General features: G+C 40.2%; 1 protein-coding gene across 1 annotated transcript in view; it reads right to left on the bottom strand.

The window, feature by feature from the left end:
• Positions 1–371: 371 nt before the first annotated feature.
• Positions 372–23,364, bottom strand: part of plxna4 (plexin A4) — a gene marked incomplete at both ends in the record, with an annotated part of 214,851 nt that continues 191,858 nt past the window's right edge. The window contains 5 exon segments of the mRNA XM_079263371.1: positions 372–467; positions 6,475–6,625; positions 9,693–9,905; positions 14,343–14,512; positions 19,539–19,729. Coding sequence (XP_079119497.1) covers positions 372–467; positions 6,475–6,625; positions 9,693–9,905; positions 14,343–14,512; positions 19,539–19,729 — 821 coding nt within the window.

Below are 23,364 nucleotides of genomic sequence, written 5' to 3'. Positions count from 1 at the left end.
CCCCCCCTTTCTCTTTTAGCACGGGGACCGAAGTATGCCAATATGGCCAGCTTTCAGGAAATCACCCTTTGAAGCTCCCCCGTGGTGAAGCTGAAGGATGCCCCACACTGCTCTATGGGAGACACCAACCTCAGCCACCAACCACCCATCACAAATATTCAGGCAAACTAGTCTATGCAGCAGAGTGGATGAGGAAACCAAAATATCTCTCAGGGAGGAAAAGGAAGCAGAAAAAAGGTTGAGGAAGAAGTCGTCTCTTAAAAGCGGAGGGAGGAAGTCACATGATGAAAAAGATAGGGACAGGTCTTCGCTCAGGCACAGCTCGGTTTCTGACGGGGTCTCTTCCCAGTGCACCCTGGGAAGTGCGGTTCTCAGCTCTCCAGACTCATGAAGGCCACCACCTGCTCCAACTTGAAGGCCAGCCTTTGTTTCCTTGCTGAATCGTCCTGCTCCAGCGCGCACACAATCTGCCGACAGGACAGAGGTAAAAGCAGACACACTGTTAATAAAAGTACTCAACACTCGAAAACAGCATGAAATCAAATTTTATACAAGCACCTAACATTATAAAAACTATTTAAATAGCCTTCACACAACAGAGTATATAACAGGAATTTAAAAACACACATCACTTAGCACATGTACACTCCCCTCATGCACTGACATGAACCACCGTTCCTTGTCTCTTAAAGGGGTGCTATTATGGTATTTGGAGTTTTCTGAGCTTTCTACAGTGTTACAGTGTTAAATCCTCATCAGACATGTGAACGGCACCGTTTTTTATCACCTAAACGCATGTTTGAGTTTGAGTTCCAGCACTCTTTCCATTCGGTTTCCATGGCGACGAAAAACGCGTTGTTTTAGAGAGTTTTTTCTACTTGGAAATCCTTGTAACGTATTGGGGATAAGGTTCGGTGATTGGTTACCTTCTACTGGTTAACAAGGGCATGTACAAATACATCAGGCGGGTGGAAAACGTGGGATAAAGTTATTTCCAACGATGGCTGGTGAGTTTACCAAAGAGAGAGACATCCTGCTGCATTCGTTGCTGTGGGTTGTTGTTTTCCACTTCATTTTCAGGGTCTGATTCAGGTTCCAACATGTAGGGCTGTATGCTATGTGTTGACATTGTATTTTGTTTTTTTATTGAGTTCATATTAGCCTAATCCTTCTGTTTATGAGATGTTACAATGACGGCGAAAGCAGGTGCGGTGCGCGCTCCCGATGTAGTGCAGTGGCGGGAGGTGGGGCTTAATGCGGAAGAGTCTCAATCCACTCGTTTTGCCCACAGGCTGATCTGACAGCCTACGGAGAGGGTCGGTCTGAAGTAAATAAGGCGATTTGTGACAATAACTCGATCAATCCCAGCCCTTCTGGTCTCAGAAATAAAAATAAATTAGCCTGAAATGCACATAATAGTTCCACTTTAACTAAAGAATCAGTAGAAGAAAAACATCTGGCAGTATTTAGTGTTTGACTAAGGCAATAGGATGTTACATTTTAAACAGTTAAATATTCCTGCTGTGTAAGCTTTGGTTTCTGAACATTGTCAGGTTATGGATGAATCTGGTAGCCATTTTGGGTGTTATGTTGCAGTGGTGAGTCATATTGATCTCTTATGATGTAAGACAGTGAACCAGTGACTGATTAGGATATCTCATCTAGCAATCTCAAAGTTTTTCTGTTTTTAATGTAAACCAGTGGTTTCCAAACTTTTTCTGCAGGGCCCCTTTTCATCGACGACAATAATGTCGAGCCCCCCCCTCCCGTCACATGAACCAAAGAAACATACTAAGAAATGCATTTTTAGTTTTAGTGGATGTATATTAGGTAATTATAATTAAAACCATGTCAGTATTATGATCCATTCCTCTGCTTCAGTGTGAAACATTTTAAACCAGGAATCTCTGCAAACTACTTCAGGTGAGTTTGAGACGAAGCTGCTTTAGTAAAACAAATTTGCTATATATGACAGTTGGATAGTTTATTTCTAAAGTAACCTGCAGGCTTTTCTTTGTGTTCAGGATGTAACTTGTTTGGCTTCATACTTCATTATATTAGATGATAATATTTTGGTACATGCAAAAGTCTGTGCTCTCATTTTTACCCACCATTGGTTATTGCTGGGACAGATCTGCTGCATCATTGTTTGTTCTTCTTTTTTATTACTTGAAGTCTCTTGTTGATTTATCATCATTTCCTATGAGTACTTTTACAAATTTATCCAGTGTAAAAACTCCCAAGTTTTATTTAGCCTTGCTGGGCCCCCCCCTGGGGGTCCCACCCCCCAGTTTGGGAAACACTGGTGTAAACCATGATTCATCTAATAGAAACTGCTTCTAATAATTAACTGTCCACACTTGGATGTACAACACAAAATTAGCAGAAGTTGGTAAAGAAATAGCGTAAATTATTTTGCAAAGGCTGTTATGTGAATGATTTTTATTTTCTGGTCACAATATCAAAGTGAGGAGATTTGTTTCTGGGGCTCAACAGAAAACAGTTTTATTTGCCTTTATATTCATGTTCTATACATTAGACTTAAGGTACAACGCAGTGTCCTACTACAAACAGACATATTCAGGATGATACAGCTGTTGTAGCTTGGTGGGGTACAGAGACCTCGTGTATCTATAACATCTAACCAATCTGTGCATTGATAAGGACAAAATGGAGACTGTGCAGACTTATATATCTTGGGGTTGTTCTGGACAAGAAACTGGAGTGTCTATATCTATTATTAATCTATCTCTATCGAATATCTATAAATATATGTATAAAATGTCTTTGTCATGGTTAAAGTCATATTATATCATGGTCAATGAGAATTCTAATGACAACAAGCATGCATTATTTTTGTATATCTTCATGCCGCTTATCAGAGGTCGGGTCGCGGGAGCAGCAGCCTAAGCAGGGAAGCCCAGACTTCCCTCTCCCCAACCACATTTGCCAACTCTGCGGGGGGGATCCCGAGGTGTTCCAAGACCAGCCGAGAGATATAATCCCTCCAGCGTGTCCTGGGTCTTCCCCAGCATCTCCTCACCAGGGAGGCGTCCAGGAGGCATCCTAACCAGATGCCCGAGCCACCTCAACTGGTTCCTCTCGATGTGGAGGAGCAGTGGCTCTACTCTGAGCCCCTCCCGGATGACCGAGCTCCTCACCCTATCTCTAAGGGAGAGCCCGGCCACCCTGCGGAGGAAACTCATTTCAGCCGCCTGTATACGAGATCTTGTTCTTTCGGTCACAACCCACAGCTCATGACCATAGGTGAGGGTAGGAACGTAGATCGACTGGTAAATTGAGAGCTTCGCCTTCTGGCTCAGCTCCTTCTTCACCACGACAGACCGGCGCAGAGTCTGCATTACTGCAGACGCCGCACCAATCCATCTGTCGACCTCACGCTCCATCCTTTCCTCACTCGTGAACAAGACCCCGAGATATTTAAACCCCTCCACTTGAGGCAGGACCTGACTCCCGACCCGGAGAGGGCAATCCACCCTATTCCGGCTGAGGACCATGGTCTCAGATTTGGAGGTGCTGATTCCCATCCCAGCCGCTTCACACTCGGCCACGAATCGCTCAAGCGAGAGCTGGAGATCACGACCAGATGAAGCCAACAAGACCACGTCATCCGCAAAAAGCAGGACCCAATCCTGAGGCCACCAAGTCGGATCCCCTCAACACCTCGGCTGCGCCTAGAAATTCTGTCCATATAAGTTATGAACAGAATCGGTGATAAAGGGCAGCCTTGGCGGGAGTCCAACCTTCACCGGAAACAAATCCGACTTACTACCGGCAATGCGGACCAAGCTCTGACACCTGTCGTACAGGGACCGGACAGCTCGTACAAGGGGGTTCGGTACCCCATACTCCCGGAGGAGCCCCCGGGGGACACGGTCGAACGCCTTCTCCAAGTCCACAAAGCACATGTAGACTGGTTGGGCAAATTCCCATGCCCCCTCCAGGACCCCAAAGAGGGTATAGCGCTGGTCCACTGTTCCGCGACCAGGACGAAAACCGCACTGCTCCTCCTCAATCCGAGATTCGACTATCCGGCGGACCCTCCTCTCCAGGACCCCTGAATAGACCTTACCAGGGAGGCTGAGGAGTGTGATTCCCCTGTAATAAGAACACACCCTCCGGTCCCTCTTCTTAAAAACGTGGACCACCTATTTTCCCTATTTTTGTATATACGCACAAGTAATTCGGCGAGTTAAATGACGGTAATATCATTCCATTTTGGGGCGTCACCGTAGCAATGCATTTATCAACTAATTCAGATCAGCTGGCTTTTGACAGATGAACAAAAGAAATGCGCTGTAGCTTGACAATGGTTGTTTAGCATAAAAACAACATCAAGGCAACATGACACAGTTCCTAAACTTTAACGTCTTTTTCAAGTTTTGTAAAAAAGAAATGAAAACTTGTTATAAAATGTTTACTGTGTGGGACCGTGGTATAAGCGGATTGAACAACTGATCCCTGCTTTTGACGGTTATAATGCTCTTTGCTGAGCATTATGGTGTTCTAGACTCAGCGTCGTGCAATATAACAATCTAATGCACAGCTCCTAGTTGTTTAATCCTTACTTAAAAGAGCAGTAGCTGCAAATTAAGTGCAATAGAGTTTACTTTACTATATAAACATGTAACTGTTACTGACCTTTGTATTGTTACATTTCAGTCACAAAATTTTCAAAGGTAAAAAGCTTATCCAATGAATCAATTATTTAAAAAAATCTATAGCTGCAGCCTTAGTCTACTTCTGGTATTTCCCCCATTTGTTTATAGATTGGTGAAATCTGTTTGAAAAATGCCTGCGATGGACTGACGAGCTGTTCAAGCTGTACCCTGCCTTTTGCTTAAAGACTGCTTGGATAGGCTCCGGCTTCCCCGCAACCCTTATTCGGAGCGGGGAAGCGGTTTGGAAAGCGAATGAATGTTTAAAAATGCAATTGACTGTCGGTGCTTTAAGCCAATTGCATCTGTTATCTTCTTTACCAGAACAAGTCTTAAGTCCCCATCTCAGTAGAAATTTCTATTATGTGCCCATTGCATTTGAATTTAAAGGTTTATGATGCAGCTTTTACATACTCTGTGATCCAGTGCTGTGTACAAGTAAACTGCTTTCAAGTTCAGTTCCAGGAAATGTCTACTTTTTCCACTTTCAGACTTGGATGGTCTGTCAAACTATCAAAGGAAAGTGCTCCGATTACTTTTACTGAAGACAAGCTGCAGCTACACGTCTACAGTAACTTCTTCCAGGTCTACTTCAGGTAGCAATCACTCTCGTCACTGTCTGGCGGTTTGTCTGAAGTGGCTGATTGTTAAAATCTGTCAGCTTCTCTGTGATTGGATGTGCTGACATATCGCTGCAGAGCAAAGTGCCCATTACACCTTATGGAAAAGCTTGTTATTTTCATGTGTGCCATCGGAAAGAGTTGGAGATCGGTTGGGCTGCTTGATTATGGTAAAAAAAAAAAAATCCTGATTATTGAAGACGATTACTTATTGCACCAGGGTGTAACACAAGCTAGGTCCACACTTTTTTGCGTTAGGTTATTTTTTGTTCTTTCAAGTCTTATGTGGGTTTTGACTGATTTCTTTGTCTATAATCTACATAGATTTTATCATCCAATTCTAGCATCGTGCATGCGAATACTTTTCGTGCATGCGAATGGGTGTACAGCAGAGGTGAACATTAACTCCAACTGGAGCTGGAAGCGTCAGGGGCACAAAGACAAGTATGCCTCAATAAGCACCCCTGCATTCAATAATAAACTGATAAAAAGACTTGTAATCTTCATCTTCCTTAAGAACAACAGCAACTAGCCTGTTTTTTTCGCCAGGAGTATCCCTACTGCAACACACCTGACTCAAACTTGTGTAGCCAGGGTGAATGTAATGATTTACTTCTTTCGACTGGAAAGTAGCTACAGCCATCAAACTCTTACTATTTATCAGTGATCATGTTGTAAAAGTACTTTCAAAAGTAAGTGACAAACTTTAACAGTAAGGTGGATATTTTGGCAGCCCTGACACCGCCTCCCCATATTTCTGATTGCATGGGTCCTTTCTGTGGCTGCTTCAGGACAGGGGAGCAGTCTATGGCAGTACTTCTTAAGAAGAGTAAAAATAATGCTATCACATTAGTCTCCTATTTAAACCTATAAAGTTGCTAGTGGGGTTTGAATATTCACTAAATATAGTGATATAGACACTGAGTTGGCAATATCAATGGCAGACAGTCTACTTTTGGTACATGGTCAGGTCATTCTGAACACATGATAAAATAACAGCGCAACATGGTAAAATTAGTCTTTTTTTCTACTCACTGCCTCTGTGGAGCCAAAATCAAAATAAATAAATTTATCGCACAGTACAAGGAGATAATAGCGTATATAGCTGTAAGCCAAACTGGGCTTACATGCAGAAAAATGTGTTGTCTAGAAGTGTAAACGACAGTATCACATACCTCCTCAGTGTATTTTCCCACGTAGGAGTAGATCTCACTGAGAGAGCTCATGGTATTGAACTCATTCATGTGCATCCGTGACTGTTCTGCCAAATAGGCATTCATGTCCTGGTCACTGATTACTGGCATCTTGCTAATGTCCGAGTAGTACCTGTTGAGAGATAAGAAGAGGATTAATTCCAAAAACCAGGCTTTACTGCATGAAGCTGCATGTTTTATAGAAAAGTGAAATGGAGTCATCATAGTTACAGAGGCCTTCAAGTTCAACAACACAGCAGTAGACAACACGCATGCTGCACTGAAGAAACGGCAATCAGTCACTGTCAGCAACAGCTGTGTTTCTCATATTAACTATGTTAATTAAAGCTGATTTTTAACATATTAAATTCCTGCCTCTGCTGGAGGACAGGCTCGGTGTATAGCTGGATAATTTTAGGAGTGTGAGTAAAAAAAAAAAAAACCCAACTATTTGCCAAAATAATCTCCCACAAAAACAAGTGTTCAGAGTGAATGAAAAGGCAGGTGGGTGTTGCTCACAGAGGTCAAACCCATATCAACACCTGTTCAGTGATGAGAAGCTGTAAAGTGGAGGTCACAGCAAGAGATTTTTGGAGTGGAAACCAGGTGTTCTTATAATCCATTTCTTTTAAACCTCTAAATAAATTGTGCTCTTCAAGAATTCCTTTTTAAATCATTTAACAAGCATATCAGCTCAGAGTTACAGACATTAACATCACTGTTCTTTTTATGCTCTACCAACTTAGTGTCAACAAAAGTAACATTTTATATTCTGCAGCACTTGTTGGTAATATTAAAAATATCTGAATGAATGTACCTTGGCCTGTTGTTGGTCATAGCTATGCATATAGAATATAGCTCACTTATCTGAGTAACATGAATTAGTTTCTCATATTGGGAATGTTCTGGGCATGGCCTTATCAGAACTACTATTTCCTGCTCTGTCCCTATGAATGAGCAAGGAGGGTAGCCAGTTGAGACTCTCTTGCTCCTCAGAGATCCCATGTTATGGAAGTAAACTAAAATCATCTTTTATCTTTATTTGATTTGTGTCCCACATTGGGAGTGGAGTGACTTTCAAATTGCTAAGCAAACATCACAGCAACTTCAGGCATTTCACTCACAGTCTTGTTGGGTGACTGGTGCTAAACTGAGCACTGGATGAGCCAGTGGTGGCACTGTGGCATCAAGTTTGTGAAAACCAGAAAATGTCTGGGTAATGAGTCTGAAGGTAGTTGCAACACCTTAAAGGCCAATTTCTACCAAGCGCATGTGTGTTGTGTTCTGCTTCCGCAGCTATTTGTGGCCATTTTAGTCAATGTGCAGTGCAGTGGGTACTTTGTCACTGCTCTCCAGGAAATATATGTACAAGGTATATTTTTGATGGAGCACACTTCCAGAACAAGTCAAGAACCAGAACAAAGTTAATTTTTGGCCCATACCTAATGAGAAACCTGTCAGGGGTTTTGCATGGAGCAGTCTCCATGTTTTCCTCACCCTCTTGAACAGCTGTTTCTCATTAAAAAACTGTCCATTGAACCTTGTTGAATCTTTTGCACTGGTAGAAAAACTAAATTATAGTCTCCAGCTTTGTACTTTTTCACATTAACCAATCATTTTCTACTTGTATTACATATGGGGGTGGGACTTTAACAGGTTAATTACAGAAACAATGTGTTAAAAAAAACAAACGCATTTTAATTGCAAAACTTGTCAGGGCACAATTTCTAGGTACACTGATGCACATGGTACGTCTGCTACATATCTTAGCAATATTGACGCCGTATTTAGCGATGTTTCAGATTCCTCAGTGAGTCTATTTCAAGACAAAGTGAGCATCAACAAGTTTAGCATCTGGGGACTCCTGGTGAGTAACAGTAAAAAGACATGTAGTTTTCTCTTCTCTGTTAGCAACACCTCCCTCTTCACCCCTCCCCCGTCCTAAATAACACGTAGCTTCATGCTGCTGCATGATCAGAAGTTGCCGCTAAGTGATCTCGGCCTGGTTTCCTGTCAGATATTAATGTCTTTTAATGAAGAGTGTGGATGGAACATTTAGAGAGTTAATTACAGAACAGCTGCAGCTGTTAGTTAAAGTAATGAAATCACACTTTAACTTTGGGTCTGATTTGTTTTGGCCAGGGATGTTTTCCATTTCTTTTTTACTGTTTCAATGTTCAATTTATTTATCCAGTTATTGACAGTTTGAGTTAACAATAATAATCTTTTTATTTATTTTTCTTAAACCATTCCTTAAAATCCATTAAGATGAAGAAAATTTTATGTGATATTTTTTTTTTAAATTGAATCCCACCCTTAGTTGTACATCAAGAAAATGCTGCAAGAACAGAATTAAATTATTTTCTTGTGGAGTATGTAACAGCCTTCATCCTCCTTTGATGAAGCTGACTAAATTGGGATTTATACTCTAAAAATCTTTGAATTGATCACTCTAGGCTAATTTGTTTTTGATTACAGGTTTTCAAGTCCAGTGTCAAAAGTGTTAGTGGTACCTGAATGGAAAAGAACATAACGTAGCAAATAAAACATTGTGCAGTGACTGTTAAATAAACTTTTTATGGATTTGAATGCATCGGATGAGTTCTGTCCTCTTCCTGGCATGATCCTTACTTTGAAGGTGAAACAAAAAAATTTTTCTGAGACTTTTTGGGATAATCTTCGTACTATGAATTGGTTACTGATTAGAAATCCCGAAAATTGAATAACCAGTTTCTGTTGCTTGGTGCTGTGTATTGACTACACAGTGGACTATAATAGTTCCTTCACCTCACATCCACTTCTTTTAAATCAGATCTCAACCTGTAGCTCATTGGTATCACTCATACCTACATATTCTCTACTTGATGCTTGCAAGACACAAGAAATGAAAAGTAACTAAACTAAAGTGCGTCTCTTGCTGGGAAAAAAAAAACCCATATTCCTTGAATTTGAACAAATTAGTGCCTTCTACTTCATGCACCTCTGCACTGTCCCAACACACCAGCTCTGTAATGTAGCTCTCATGCCCTGGGCGCTCTCATCCATCCCCACTGAGTTGTAATTTGGATGGGATTTCACAGCTCATAGATCAGTGCTACAGTTGCATTCCATTTGTTAGTCTGAAACATAGCTAATGCCGGTTTCCCCCTCTTCATTTATCTAATGATTGGTGTGAACACGTGTGTCTATGGACAGCTCACCTCTCTACCCAGCTCTTGTAGCTGGGGATGTCCTTGGCATAAAGCAGCTTGTTGGAGGGTGAGTCTTTCCCAAGGCGATGTTCTGAGGTGGAGCAGGAGTCCATAAAGGTCTGGGCCACCACAGACAGGCAGGCATCTGTGATACTACTCTTGTGGATGTCAAACACAAACTGTGGGTTCTTGATCACATTCACCCAGAAACGCAGAGGTAGGCTGTTGGAAAGTTGGAACAAAATGAAATACTTTAGTGGCAAACTATTTACAAAATTTGATCTATAAACCACTTTTCATATTAAAAACATCAAAAAGGGATTTGCATGATAAAAATCAGGTCTCTACAAACCTCAGTATATAACAATTAAAAAAATATACACCTGATCCTACTTTCTCTTCTCTTGTCATGACAGCATGTTGCAACCAATCAAAAATCAAGTTGGTTTCCTGGCTTCAAATGTCTGACTTGTGGGATTTGAGACATCTCTCTTTTAACCATAACTGTACTTTTAGGGCAACATAAAAATGAAATATCCTTTTGAGTTTTGAAGCACGAATGATCAATTAATGAACTCATCTTGTTTAGCTGGATGTCAGTGACAAAATGCTTAACTAGCCATTCAAACACAGGAACAAAGAGCATGATGGAAAACAATTAGTTTTGTCCAGTTGAACTGCTCTGAGATTAGGTCTCTAAATGCCATTTACAAATTTGCTTCAGTCAGGTTGTCAATAGGCATGTACATAATATTCACCAGAGGCAACAAGGATCCGTTCGCTTTGCAAAGCTAGGACACACAATTCAATAAAGCCTTTATCTTAAAAACCAGGTGGTGGCTGACTTTCATCCCCCCCCCAAACTGTGTCTAGTGGTCTTCACTGGGGGCTGCACTGTGACATAGTTCATATTACCTTGTTTGTGCAAGTGGGTCTATTTTGTGCCTGTCCAGAATAATAAAAATATACAAGTCTGTTTATTTGCTGGGCTTGTTTCTGCCAAAATGAGCCAATATAAGACCATCTTTATCTGTGTGTTGCAGAGGAAGGGGCTCAGGTGGTATTAAGAAATAGCTGAGTGTTACTTTGGTTCACTGTATCTTTACTATTCTCTGGGCTACACATTTTTAGCTGATGTGGCAAAAAACAATCAGCACTCTAACATACACATAGGTTTTAGCTTGTGGCATGAAATAAAAAAAAGAGGGGAAAATAAAAACAATCGATGTATTCATTCACCAGTAGTGCTCCCCACTACACACCACTTCCAGCACAACCACTCACAAAGCAGTTCAGATGTACAATGTAACAAAAGAGGATTTGGACATGGGAAGGAAAAACCATGCATTATGATTTCAGTATTAATCTTAGCAAAGAATCTACTGGGATTAAAGGGAGAGATCAAAGGGATATTAGCGCCACTGCTGTGCTGCCTTGATTGTTGGTAATCTGCTGTTTCAGTGGAGCATTACTTGCCACAAAGATGACATTCCCTGCACAATTTATTTGAGTTGTGTTGAAAATGACCATGTTAATAGCTACATATTATCCACTGAAAATTGGCAAAGCGTTAAAATTAGGCTAACTCATGCTGAGTTTTAAAATATGAATGATGGCCCTGACCAACTGCTTTGGTTTGGGATTAGGTTAAATATCAGCTGCTAGAATCAAGGGCATCCCTTCTGGTAGAGGAATCCTGCTGACCACCACACAAAAGGCTCAATTTATGTAAAACTACAGAGCAGCCAATTGAAACTATATACGTACATACAGAAAAAAATGACCTTTGCATCTACTTCTAACCTCTTATCCTTGTTGTTGAACTAAAATTTAATACATTTCTGCAAGATGCTAAACAACCATTATACCTGTTTACATGTAAAATGCTTAAAAATGTAGAAGCGCATATATTCACAAGACTTTTTTTTGTCATTTTAAGATTCCTCTACTCCATGAGTTATGAGCTTTATTACCAATGAACTGATTCACCACTGGTTATCAAAGGGATCCAGATGTTTTGAACTATATCATATTACTTTGAAGCATTACAACTAAAGCAAGAAGCTGACCAGGAATTTGAATGTTCTTTTTTTCTGAGCATGTTCTGTTGAGTTCAGTTCAAAGACCTCAGGATGAGCAAAAAATGCAATTACTCATGAAAATGACACATTGCAGTACATTATTCGCACATCAAATAAGTTGCATCTCACTTATAATGATGCTGTTTACAATCTGAACAGGGTGGGACTGCAGTATGACTGGCAGATAGATGCAGGTCACCACCTATCCTCAATTTCATATAGTAATTAAAATTCTGTCTGTTCCATCTTGACACGACAAACACACTGTGCCGATAGACAGACATACAAACACAGAAGAGTGGGGATGAGAACAGACGCCGACACACTGCTATTAATCCAAAGGATACCATCTGGAGATGCTCCGGCAGCCTGTGACTCATGTACGTACACACTTCAATATGCAGTAGAAGTCAACACAGTGCAGAAACAAATGACTTTTAAAACATTTTTTTTTACAGTATGCAAACAAATTTAAGCTTTTGTCCCTTAAACATTAAAATATACATCCAGAGGAGGAAAGTATAAGCAGCTAACTGTTAAAGAATTTGTGAATTGTAAGTTGATCAAATATCATTCCTTGAACTGGAATAAATTCATAATACCCTCTTTAGGTCTGTTTCAGGTTAAAGAGTTTGTGCATGTGGCACAAAACCTGAGATCTAAAACATTTTCTGCTATTTTGGCAACAAGCAAATATCAGCCTAAAAGCAGCAACTCAGAATAAAGATGCGCACACATCACAAGTAAAGAAATGGATTGCAATCTGAGTTTAAAGGAAAAAACTTCATAAAGAAACTGATTAAAAGAAACACTGCAGGAATAGGATTATAATGATGGAAAGGGAAAAGATGAAGTGGAGGCTGCATTGGAGTGTGGGGACTCTCACTGCAGTGGTGGTTAATGATGTGTTAGATTACAATGGGACTGTTGGGCGTAATGGAACGGGGCTCAGCTTGGAAGGGACACCAGTTTGATTATTCCCCATTGTGAGATGAGAGCTCCCGTTGCAGCTAAGTTTGCTGCCTTCTGAATTGACTCAAGGTTATGCACATGCACTCAGAGTCAGAAGTGCAAAAGATGCAGTGAGATTCGGATCCCACAGAGGGATCTCTATCGTGGCATCAGGGACAACAGTGTCTAGTGTAAGTAGCTTTTTGTCTGAATGTGTTGTAATAAACTACACTTCATTCCCAGAATTATATTGTGAGCCCATTAAGGTAACATTCACATCAGCTTTTTGATTCAAATCTGAATCAGTTTGCTTGGAAATTTCGCTTCGTTTGGGGTGCTGTGAATGCGCCAAACAAAATCTGATTCAGGCTAAAGAAGCGGGCTCGGTTCGCCAACAAACACAGGTCTCGGCCCGTTTCAAGCAGACTAAATACAGGAAGCGGACTACAAAAAAAAAAAAAAAAGTCACTTCCTTCATTTGACATAGTGTTTCATTGTGGGTAAATACATAGTGATTGCATTAAGAGTCCTCTGCCTCGTCTGTTGTTTATACTTCGCTCATTGTTGCAGTGTCTTTTTGCAGTATACTTGCATAAGACAAAATAAAAAAACCCAAAACAGCACTAGTTTCATCTCCATGTTTAACTTGCAACTAAGTTTTTTTCTTCACGCAGGTCGTGTCCTGTCTTTTGCTAAATACTATTGCTGCACCACCTTTGGTGGGAACGGAGATATTATTGTAAAGATTTGGCGCGTTTAACCAAAGTGCAGTGTGAATGCAATCTTGGTCTGAATGGATACATTCACACCAAGATTGTGTAAAACAACTGAGCCGAGTCCTCAATCAGACCGAGTCTAGTGGACTATCGTCATGGGAATTCACCCTAAAAGTAATGTAACAGCAACCTCTTGTACTGTCAAAAAAAACAAAAAAACAAAACAAAATTACATTAATAATATCATGTAACCTCAAAATATTCTTACCTATTTGTCCCTTTGTACACACAACTTTAGTTTTTCTTCCCTTTCTGTGGTTCTCTTCCTGACTGATGCATGCTGGGATATTCACAGAGGCTAATGAGATATTAGTGTGCATTTAACTCCCACTGTGTCCACTTCCTGTTCTTCACTTCTTCATTTCTCCATTCTAGCTCAAAGCTGGTTATTTAACCTCAACTAGCTTTACAAGGTGGGCTTACAGAGGTCAATATTGTCGGAATTAATAAGCTGATATTAATTTAGAGGTGTACGTGTGCACCTGGGAGTGCACATTTGTCACTATGGAGATTTCCACGGTGACAGGCATTTTTTGGCCCAGTTACCCATGATAATAGATGGAGATTCTTGGCAGCCAATTGGATTAGCCCCTTGTGGTTGGGTTTAATGAAGATTACACACTCCTGTGGTCAATGGATATTAGGAAGGGAAAAGGCTTGTGGTGAAACTTGGCACTGACGGGGAAATGCCACGTTAAATGTGCCAAAATGTACTGGTTGCGCTGGAGGCCATGAAAGCAGCCATACTGGGGTACAAATCAGTAATCAGAAGTGTCCATGAGAGTGACTGTTTTGTTATTCAATACCATTATGTCTTGGTGTATCCACATTTCTTTTATATTCAGACTCACCAGTTGCTCTTCCATGTGTGTCGCACATGTGGGTCGTGGATGTTGTGTTTGTCGGCTTGCTCATCCAGGAAGTCAAACATGTATTTGATGGCCAGTGGCAGAGCACTGCCTCGATGGGCTGTGCTGAAGATGGTCTCGAACAGGTCATCCACAAACTTCTGTAATGTACCCTGTTAGGTAGGAAAAAAGAAAGGCCTGAGTAAATGTCTGTCTTTGTTTCTTTGCTGCTGCTGAGTCTCATTAGACATGTCTAAAACCTCTTTCACCACTCTAAATGCTTCATGTTAAACTTCCACACTTTGCAAAACCTTAAAAACTGAAATTTAAAGTTTCTTTCACCATCATTATGTTACATTTTAAAATATGTGTAAACCTGATTTTTTTGTGTTATAATGCTTCTATCAGTCTTTGTTTTGCTCATTATTTTGGGTAATGTACATATCCATCTCATTTCTGTATCCAAAAAATTCAAGGTTTTTTGCATAAATAATTACAAAAAGTTTGTTACCCAAGGTTTGACATTTTTAAAAATATTCTTTTCTTCTTTTGCAAGGAGTTAGGCTAGACAGATGTAAGAGTTCATTCATAGTTAGTATTTACCAATCAAATTACTCATGAGGAAGTCCATATTAGTCTTCAACAAATCCTAAAACCAAGCATTAAAGTGGTTCTTAAAGTACCTTACTGATGAGGTGCAGATGCAACATGTCCAGTTAAAGCAGTTCCTCTCGAGAAGCTCCTTTCTGTAATAAGTGTGGACCTCCAGGCTTAATCCTGGTCTCAGTGTTATTTTCATTCTGCTGGCAAGTCTTTAGTTCACCTTGATGCTTATGATACAGTATTTTATATTACAGCAGTTGTTGAAGCATTGCAGGACAGTATTCTTTAAAACTAATGTTAAACACTGCTTAGATTTCTGCAATGTGGTTTGGGAGGTAGAGTTCCGTTATCACCATAAACTTATGTAACCATGATGGAGGTTATCGCAGACAAAGTTACTGAATATTAATCCTTTTAAATCTGGCTTCATAACATCCCACCCTTTTTACATCACATCAGTAGGTTAACAGTCTATGGTTAATACTAAACAGGATTCTTGTACATAATGCTCTTTACCTTCACACATCTTACCTGACTGACTCCTGGTCAAGGGACCTTACTTCCTATGTCTACCTCTGGTGATGTTACGTATTGATCAGCAAATGATCTTGCTTCCTAGACACTTTATGCAGTTTGTGTTATAGATATTGATGACTTATTAATGACTAGTCTGGTTAGATAAAACTTATATGAACATCACAAAAGGCTAAACGTTTCATTCTTTGGTCCTTTTACAGTTTCAGCATGATAAAACAGTAATTTATGGATACCCATCGTGACACACAGGGTCAGTGAATGAGATTCTCAGGGTCTAATTCATTTTATGACAACACTGACTGATGTTGACAGAAAGATTGCCATAAACTTGAATAGTTTTTCCCTGTGAGAGTTTATGAGTTTCTCAGTTGAGTTCATGTTGTGCCATGCTCCCATCTCACAGGCCTGGCCACTAAATCTGCTTGCAGCTTCGATAGAGGAAATTGTTATTTCACAGCTGACTTTTAATAATATCTGAGAACAGGAGGCGCATCTCCTAAGCCTTTTTGTCCTGCCGGATTAGCTCCCACGCTGCACCATTGACCTTAATTTGATTTAATGTTGGCAACTTTGAGGAGGAGGAGGAGAAGGGAGACACAGACTGAAAGAATCTAATCCTCTTGTAAAGAACAAGTTGATGGGATGCATGGGAGAAAGCGAGAGGTGGAAATGAAACGACAGAGGTTTCCTATCAGAAAAAGAGGCCATTGAGTGTGGCAGATGAGGTGTGTACAGGCACTGGCAAATGAAAATCCAATTTGGTTGGAGCGAGTGACTGAATCACGGAATCAAGAGGGGTAGAAGAGAGATGGAGGAGGGTAGGCCATTAGTCTGACAATCACGGCTGTAATTCTTATATGGCCTGTATTCCCAAAAGCTTATCACTTTTCCATGAGGATGGGATCACATATCTTTATCAAGCTGTCATGCTTCCTATTGATAGTTTGGATTATCTGGTGAGGGAATCCCTAATGTTTTCTGTGTGGATATATACCTGTGTGTGTCCTGAACCTGTGACATTTTACATCATCCTCTGTCTCAAGGGGTGTTCTAGTATCAACACCGGCATCATCATAGGGTTCTCTTTTTCTCTCCTTCCTGCACAGCAATCCACTTTGTCATTATTGCACTCTAAACACAACATGTCATCTGATGTTTTGATGCTGTCTGCCTCCATAATGAAATGCAAGGAAAACAAACGATCCAAACATTGAGGGGAAATAGAAATACACACTCTTGAGTGTTAAAGTGAAGGGAGAAAATGCAACCCTTCTCTGTGCCACTCTGCACATTCAAACATCCAATACCCACAGTCAAACAGGCACTTACAGAGCTAATATGGGCAACTTAAACTATGTTTCCAGGGAGAGGCACTTTTTGGCAAGGTGAAGACTGAACACAGTCAATTACAGGACCTGCCTGCCTAATCATTCTTCAGCAAGAGAGATAGCCAGCCAAGATAAACTGTTTATTTCACTAAAACAATCCACCTGAGAAGAAAATGATCTATCAGAAGCAAAAAGCAACCTTTTGCACCATGCAGGGGTATAATGGCTGGAAAATGGAGCAACTCATGGAGGCGACATGTGCATGTCTCATGATGACAGCTGCTCCATGCTCCTTGGCTTCTTGCTATTCTGCGATCACCAATTGGTTTTATTAGTTTCTCTCATTAATTGCTTATGTCATGTGTAATAAGCATTGTGACACCTCTCCTACCTTGTTAATTTCCAAATTTTGTCAACTCATCTGCACATTCCTACTCCAGGAAGGCAGAGTGAATAGTGAACTGTACTTCAGGTCATTCACACCTTGTTATTTACATTAAATGCTACTTCTAATTTATCATATATCAAAGGGAAATAATATTCTGTTTTACGCTACTGCATTTATTTGAAAGTAATGATTTGAGGAAGTGTTAAACACAGTGAATTGTTATTCAGTAAATTAGCCCACCTGACATTATATATAATGACCACAATCCCCACCACAGTTGGCTACAATCCTTAATGCTGCATATATTCAAGCATCATTGATGATAACTAAGAATGTAGTCAAACGTTAATATAGTCAAACATATTTTAATCATAAAAATAAACCATGTGTAAATAACTAATCAGAAGCTAACTGCAGCTCTGTCGTAACATTTCTTCATACATATTTAACAAAACTAAACAGCCATATGTCTTATTTCAATTACACAATGTCATTTCTGACTCTTTGTGGTCATGTTTTTGCAAATATCTGCCCTGATGTGCAAACAGTGGCTACGTTTACATGAGGTTTTTTAATTCAGGATTGAGAATTTGGAATTAAATAATTCGGAATTAACTTATTCTCCTATGAGTTCACATGAAAATAATAATTCCAAATGAAAGTTTACATGAAACACGTCACTTAATTCCTCTTTTGAACAGCGGATTGGGAAGGGGTCTAATTGGACAGAAGGTGGACGTGACGTATGATGTATACCGGAAATAAACAAAGTTGGCTCCCTGCTTCTCGTCTTTTCAGCCGTAACTTGTAAAAACTACATAATAAGTATCAGTTTTGATAGTAATTTTGAAGTACCAGCTCAACATGAGTATACTACTTCACTTTTTGCAGCAACTGAGAAGAAGAAGAAAGATAGACCACCGAACATGGGAGGCCAAACAACGCGTGTCATCAGGACAGGACAAGGTCACGAGCATGCGCAGAACGACCGGAATTAACTTAGAGCACACTTAAGGTTTACATGACAGAGGAATTAAATAGATTGAAATTAAAGTGCAAATAAACCAGCCACTTACATCGGAATTACATGTAATTCCAAATAGAAATTTGCATTAGGAATTTAGTACATCGTTGTTTTTCATCAGTTTAAAGAGTAATTAACTTTTATTTGGAATTAAAACTCCCATGTAAATGCAGCACGTGTTAGCATTGGAAAATAGTAGTGTCCAGAAAACCAGATTCTGCATTCTTTCAACCTCCCATTTCAGTACCTAAGTGTTTGGAGGGTGTCCGATAAAAATATATGAATTGTTCTGTTATTAATAAGTACTGCTTCTCCAGGCATCAAAACCTTCCCCTCCCTGCACCAACAAAACTGATGTACCATACCTTACAGTCAAACCTGTTTACCAACACCTCTGGTTTATTGTATATTTTGTCGGAGATCTGGCCGGCACAGTGCTGGAATACGTTAAGCCCTGATGCTGTTTATGAGGGGAACAAGTTTTCAATTGTCTGCTTGACAGCACAATGCAATCGACAAATGTTTTATCCACCTGCTTCTGCTGCTGCTCCATATTCGTCACAGACAAACTCGAGCTGGTGTAGACTGCTAAACAAAGGGATGGAGTGGATCAAAAACCAAAGTGAAATGTCCCTGATTCAAACAATTACAACCTGAACATTTTCAGTGCGCAGCCTCCCCCTTTCTTTTACCTCCCCTCTGCGCCTGTTCCCGTCTGTGTCTGATGATGTTAGTCTTGATGAAAAAAGCAGGACAAGGTGCTTTAGGAGTGGTTTGTAAATTTGCATTCAGCTGTTGGATCAAAGTCACATTTCCCTCCAAACCAAATTAACTGCTTTTTTTTTTTTTAATCTTAGGGCCATTGTCGCATGCCACCTTCAAAGAGTCTCATTTTATCGCCATTTCTTTTTTTATGCCATATCTTTTTTTTTTGTAGCCTTCACTTTTTTTGTAGCTTCCTGGATCTTTTTCTTTTTCAGGCTGATAGACTGCCGCACCAACAAAACAGAAATTGAAAAAAAAGAAAATAAACAGAAATATCAGTTTTCTCTTTCTCACCTGAAGGGACAGGAGTATGTATTTGAATAATCCTTTTCACTGAGATGACTCATCCATAGTAATCATGAATATTTAACTAAAGCGATGTTTTTCTGAGTCATTACAGGTGAAGGTTACAGTGACCTTTTAGCTTTTTACCTGCAGAACTGCTTCAAGACAAACAGGAAGTACACATCGCACAAGAAACTGCCTGCATGATGGATAGCTACAAAGATAGTATAAAAAAAATAAGACTCTTTTTAAAAACAGAGATGGCTCACCTTGGTAGCGAGAAGTCGTGTCAGGTAAATTTCAGAAACCATTTTGCTGCCACGGTCACCTTCTTTCTGATCTCCATGCTCATGGTTCTTGACCAGGTGCCAAACCTTCACACCACTCTCGAGGTCGGGAGTGATCATGGGAGTACGAGAGCGCAGGCTGTCTGGGCTTCCGGTGTACTTTATCATGTTCTCTGTGAAGAACAACATGCGTTAGTTCATGTAGAGCTGATCTTAATCAAAAGGTCAAAGAGCCACGGTGTTTGCTTCCTTCAGCTGCAGTTCTCCTCCGTTTACATTTAATTTACATTTGTAGACACAAATCTGTGACACTCGCAACACAACCACAGGCGACCTTATCCTGCATTGTGGAAGACAGAGTAGTCTTCTTCGCTCGAGGTTTCCAATTTAAAGGTCTGGAAGATTGGATATAAAACTTTCAGAAAGTCTGCATTGTTAATTTTTCATGGCTTCTTCTTCAACTGACAAGACATGATATTGCCAGTTGACACAAAATCGAACAGGTGTCAGACGAGATGAAATATGTATGGCCCACCCAGTGGCCAGAGTGGCGATGACATTTCCAAACACATGGCTCAATGAATGTTTACACAGTGTGAAAAAATTGATCAGTGGGTAAGGTTTGAGAAGAGGCGTAAGGTGGGGGAGTTATTTTCACGGTGACAGAAATCAATCTGTCCAGAGAAAAGCAGGAGTGCACAGAGGAGAGACTTTGGGATGAAGGAGGAGGAAAAGACGGCTGGAGACAACAGATACAGAGGAAGTGTTGCTCGTGTTTGACCACAGTAGGATCATGTGAAAATGCCGGCGTCTCCTACAGGGAACTTTAGTAATTGTTTAACCCTGGTAAATTTTGTGGCACCTTTCTGAACAAACTAAGGGTAAAAGTAATACTGATAGTGCTACTTTTGGGACTGCTGGATGCTTTGGAAATGTGGAGCAGTGCATTCATTTTGTGTTAATTATTCAGGAAGTCAAAAAGCTGAGGGTGATGCAGAACCAGTCAGGAGAGAATTTGAGTTGGATGCTATTCTGAGCCAGCTTTGTACACACGGCATCGTGTATTTTCTGATGTTTTTTTCTCTCGCTTTCCAACGGAAAAATTACATTCTACATCAAACACAAAGGCTTCATACTCCAACTTAACATGTTTGTCTGAAACTTTGAACTTTTTCCACGACTTTCGGTCCTCCTCTGCACTTTTATGTAATTCAGCCTAGTCTCCATCTTTATCTGGCTTTAGTTGTCAGGCAGAGTTCAAAGTTGCTCTCAAGTACCACACCAGTTGAGGAGTGCATTACATTTATATTTGAAGTCAGTCCCGTAAAAAAAAAAATAAAATGAGAGAGACATTGCTCGCTTCCTTTTTCCCTTCTCCGTTGCACCACTCACCTTGTCCTATCTGGACTAATTTGGTTCCCGAGAGATGAGGTGAGACCATATGGAGATGAGGCGATGCTAATAATGTGGCACCCCATTTGAAGTGTCTCAAGTGTTTGTGACCAGAGAGGCTAGCCCTTTGATCAGGATCTAACTTGATGGTTTTGCGGGTTCAAGGAGACACGGAGCAGATGGACAGGAAGAAAAAACCCTGGCACACGGGTAGATGAGAGGACTCTCCTCTGAGTTTCAAGAGGCGTGAACAACCAATGGAAGGGTCTGCTCGGTCTCTTTATGTTTTAAAATCCTTTCAACTACTCTAATTTGTGTCTTGTATTTCCAGGGCTGATGTATACACACACTGCCCTCAAATTTCAGCTGCAGGGTTTATGTTTTTCCTCCCTACTTTCTCGATTACAAGATTTAGCTCCGCGTTTGACATTTTATTGCCATGTCTGTTTGACTGACTTGGATGATTCCTCAAGTTTATTTCTGTTTATAGATATAATATCAAGTCAAGTGTGCATGACCTATCAGAGCGAGATGATCAAAGCCACAGCAGTAAAAGGGCAAATAATACTGACTTAAATGTCACGCACAGGTCCAGATTAATGTTGAAATGTTCTGCTTCTTTCTTATTGAGTAATGATTTTTAACCAAACAGACTTCAGAAATGTTTTAACTGAGTTTTTCTAAACCATCACACCTAATTTCTAGTTCTATTTTTCACCCCCAAAAGCCACTAAGTGATAAATAACAATGATAAAAAGTAGGATCTGCCTGACATTTGGTCAGTTGCCTGCAGCAACAAAAGCCAGAGTTTACAGAGAGGTATGCTTACAAAGAATCAAAGGGATCTTATTGTTGAAAGGTATCAGCTAGGAGACAGGTACAAAAAAAAAAAAACTGTCATCCCAAAGGTGGAGGAAATATTGGACAACAGTGTCATTGCAATGAATTGGACATCTCCCCCCACACCCAAACTGATGAAAAGTCAAGGTGAAAACGTGGTCAGAAGTTTTGGCAGAAGACCAATTGTAACACTGGAGGGAATGCAGGAATTTCTGACAAGTACTGGTTGTGTACTACATCTAACAACTTCCTCCAGTGTTTTTCATTCAGTCAGGGTGTTTGTAGGGATGCAAGATGGAGGCATTTTCTGACGTTGATAAAAATCCAAGTCTTACTTGCAAATTTGAAAAACAGATCTTCAAGTCTTTCAAAAGGATGTGGGCAAATGTGTGTCAGAATCTGACGAGACCAAGGTTAAACTTTCTGGCCACTGTTCTAAATGCTACATTTGGTCCAGTAAGGACTACTTTACATCATAAAAAGAGCACCATACCCATAGTGAACTGCTGCTATGTTGGTGTCAGTATTATGCTTTAAGGTGGCTCCTCTTCTGCTAGAGCTTGGGATATAGTCAAGATGGAGGAAATTCTGAACAGTTCCAAATACCAGTCACTCCCAGTCTCCAACATTCAGATATTTGCTAGAAAGCTGAAAGGGAACGTCACCTTCCAACCCGACATTAAAATAAACAAAAGAACGGATTCACTGGAAAAAAATAATTAAAACCAGAACCAAAACCTATAAATCTGTCGGGTGACCTGAAGGGGTTGTAGCACAAGAGATACCCCTCACAATGTGACAAACTGGAAACATGTTAGGAAGCTGGGGCAAATACTGCCAAGTCAATATGCAGCAATCTGAATATGTCTTCCAGAGAAGACTGAATGCTATGATTACATTAAAAAGTCCTTCAACAAAGTTTTGTCTCAGGGTGTGAACACACATACAACCAGCTATTGTAGTTTTTTTCATATTTTTCCTCCTATGACATTTTTTTTTGTCAGTCGAACTGGAAAGATAACCCTGTTTTAAAAAACGGGGTATGCACACTTTTTACATTCCCTGTCTTTCTTCAAATGGATTAATGGTTGTGGATTATTTTAGATTTATGAATGTAAATAATATAGCAGAAAAAGAACAGTGATAAACTCCATGAGCCTGGTTCAAGATTAGAGAGAGGAAGTATTTCAGAGGCTGTGATGCAAGGTGTCAGCTTGCTCGACTCATTACATGACAGACGAAAATAACCACACAATAACCTAAACAAAATGTTTAGGGTTATGTGAATGTGACATCCTTCAGCTTTACACATTTTATAAGTGTTATACACTTCAGTTTTTACAGAAAGATCCACTCTATCCATTCTTTGGTTGATTTTTGACGTTTTAGCATTGTTTACTGTTTTTCCATCAAATCCCAGTAAGGAAGCTGTGGACATGAAAAGTGCACCTGAGCTAGTTTCAGTCGAGTTGAATGTAAACATTTAGGATAAATTAAACTCCAAACTTCATTAACAGTGTGTGTGTGTGTGTGTGTGTGTGTGTGTGTGTGTGTGTGTGTGTGTGTGTGTGTGTGT

Source organism: Telmatherina bonti, assembly GCF_933228915.1.
Source record: "Telmatherina bonti genome assembly, chromosome: 23".
Taxonomy (NCBI): Eukaryota; Metazoa; Chordata; class Actinopteri; order Atheriniformes; family Telmatherinidae; genus Telmatherina; species Telmatherina bonti.
This window is presented reverse-complemented; position numbering and strand designations above follow the sequence as displayed.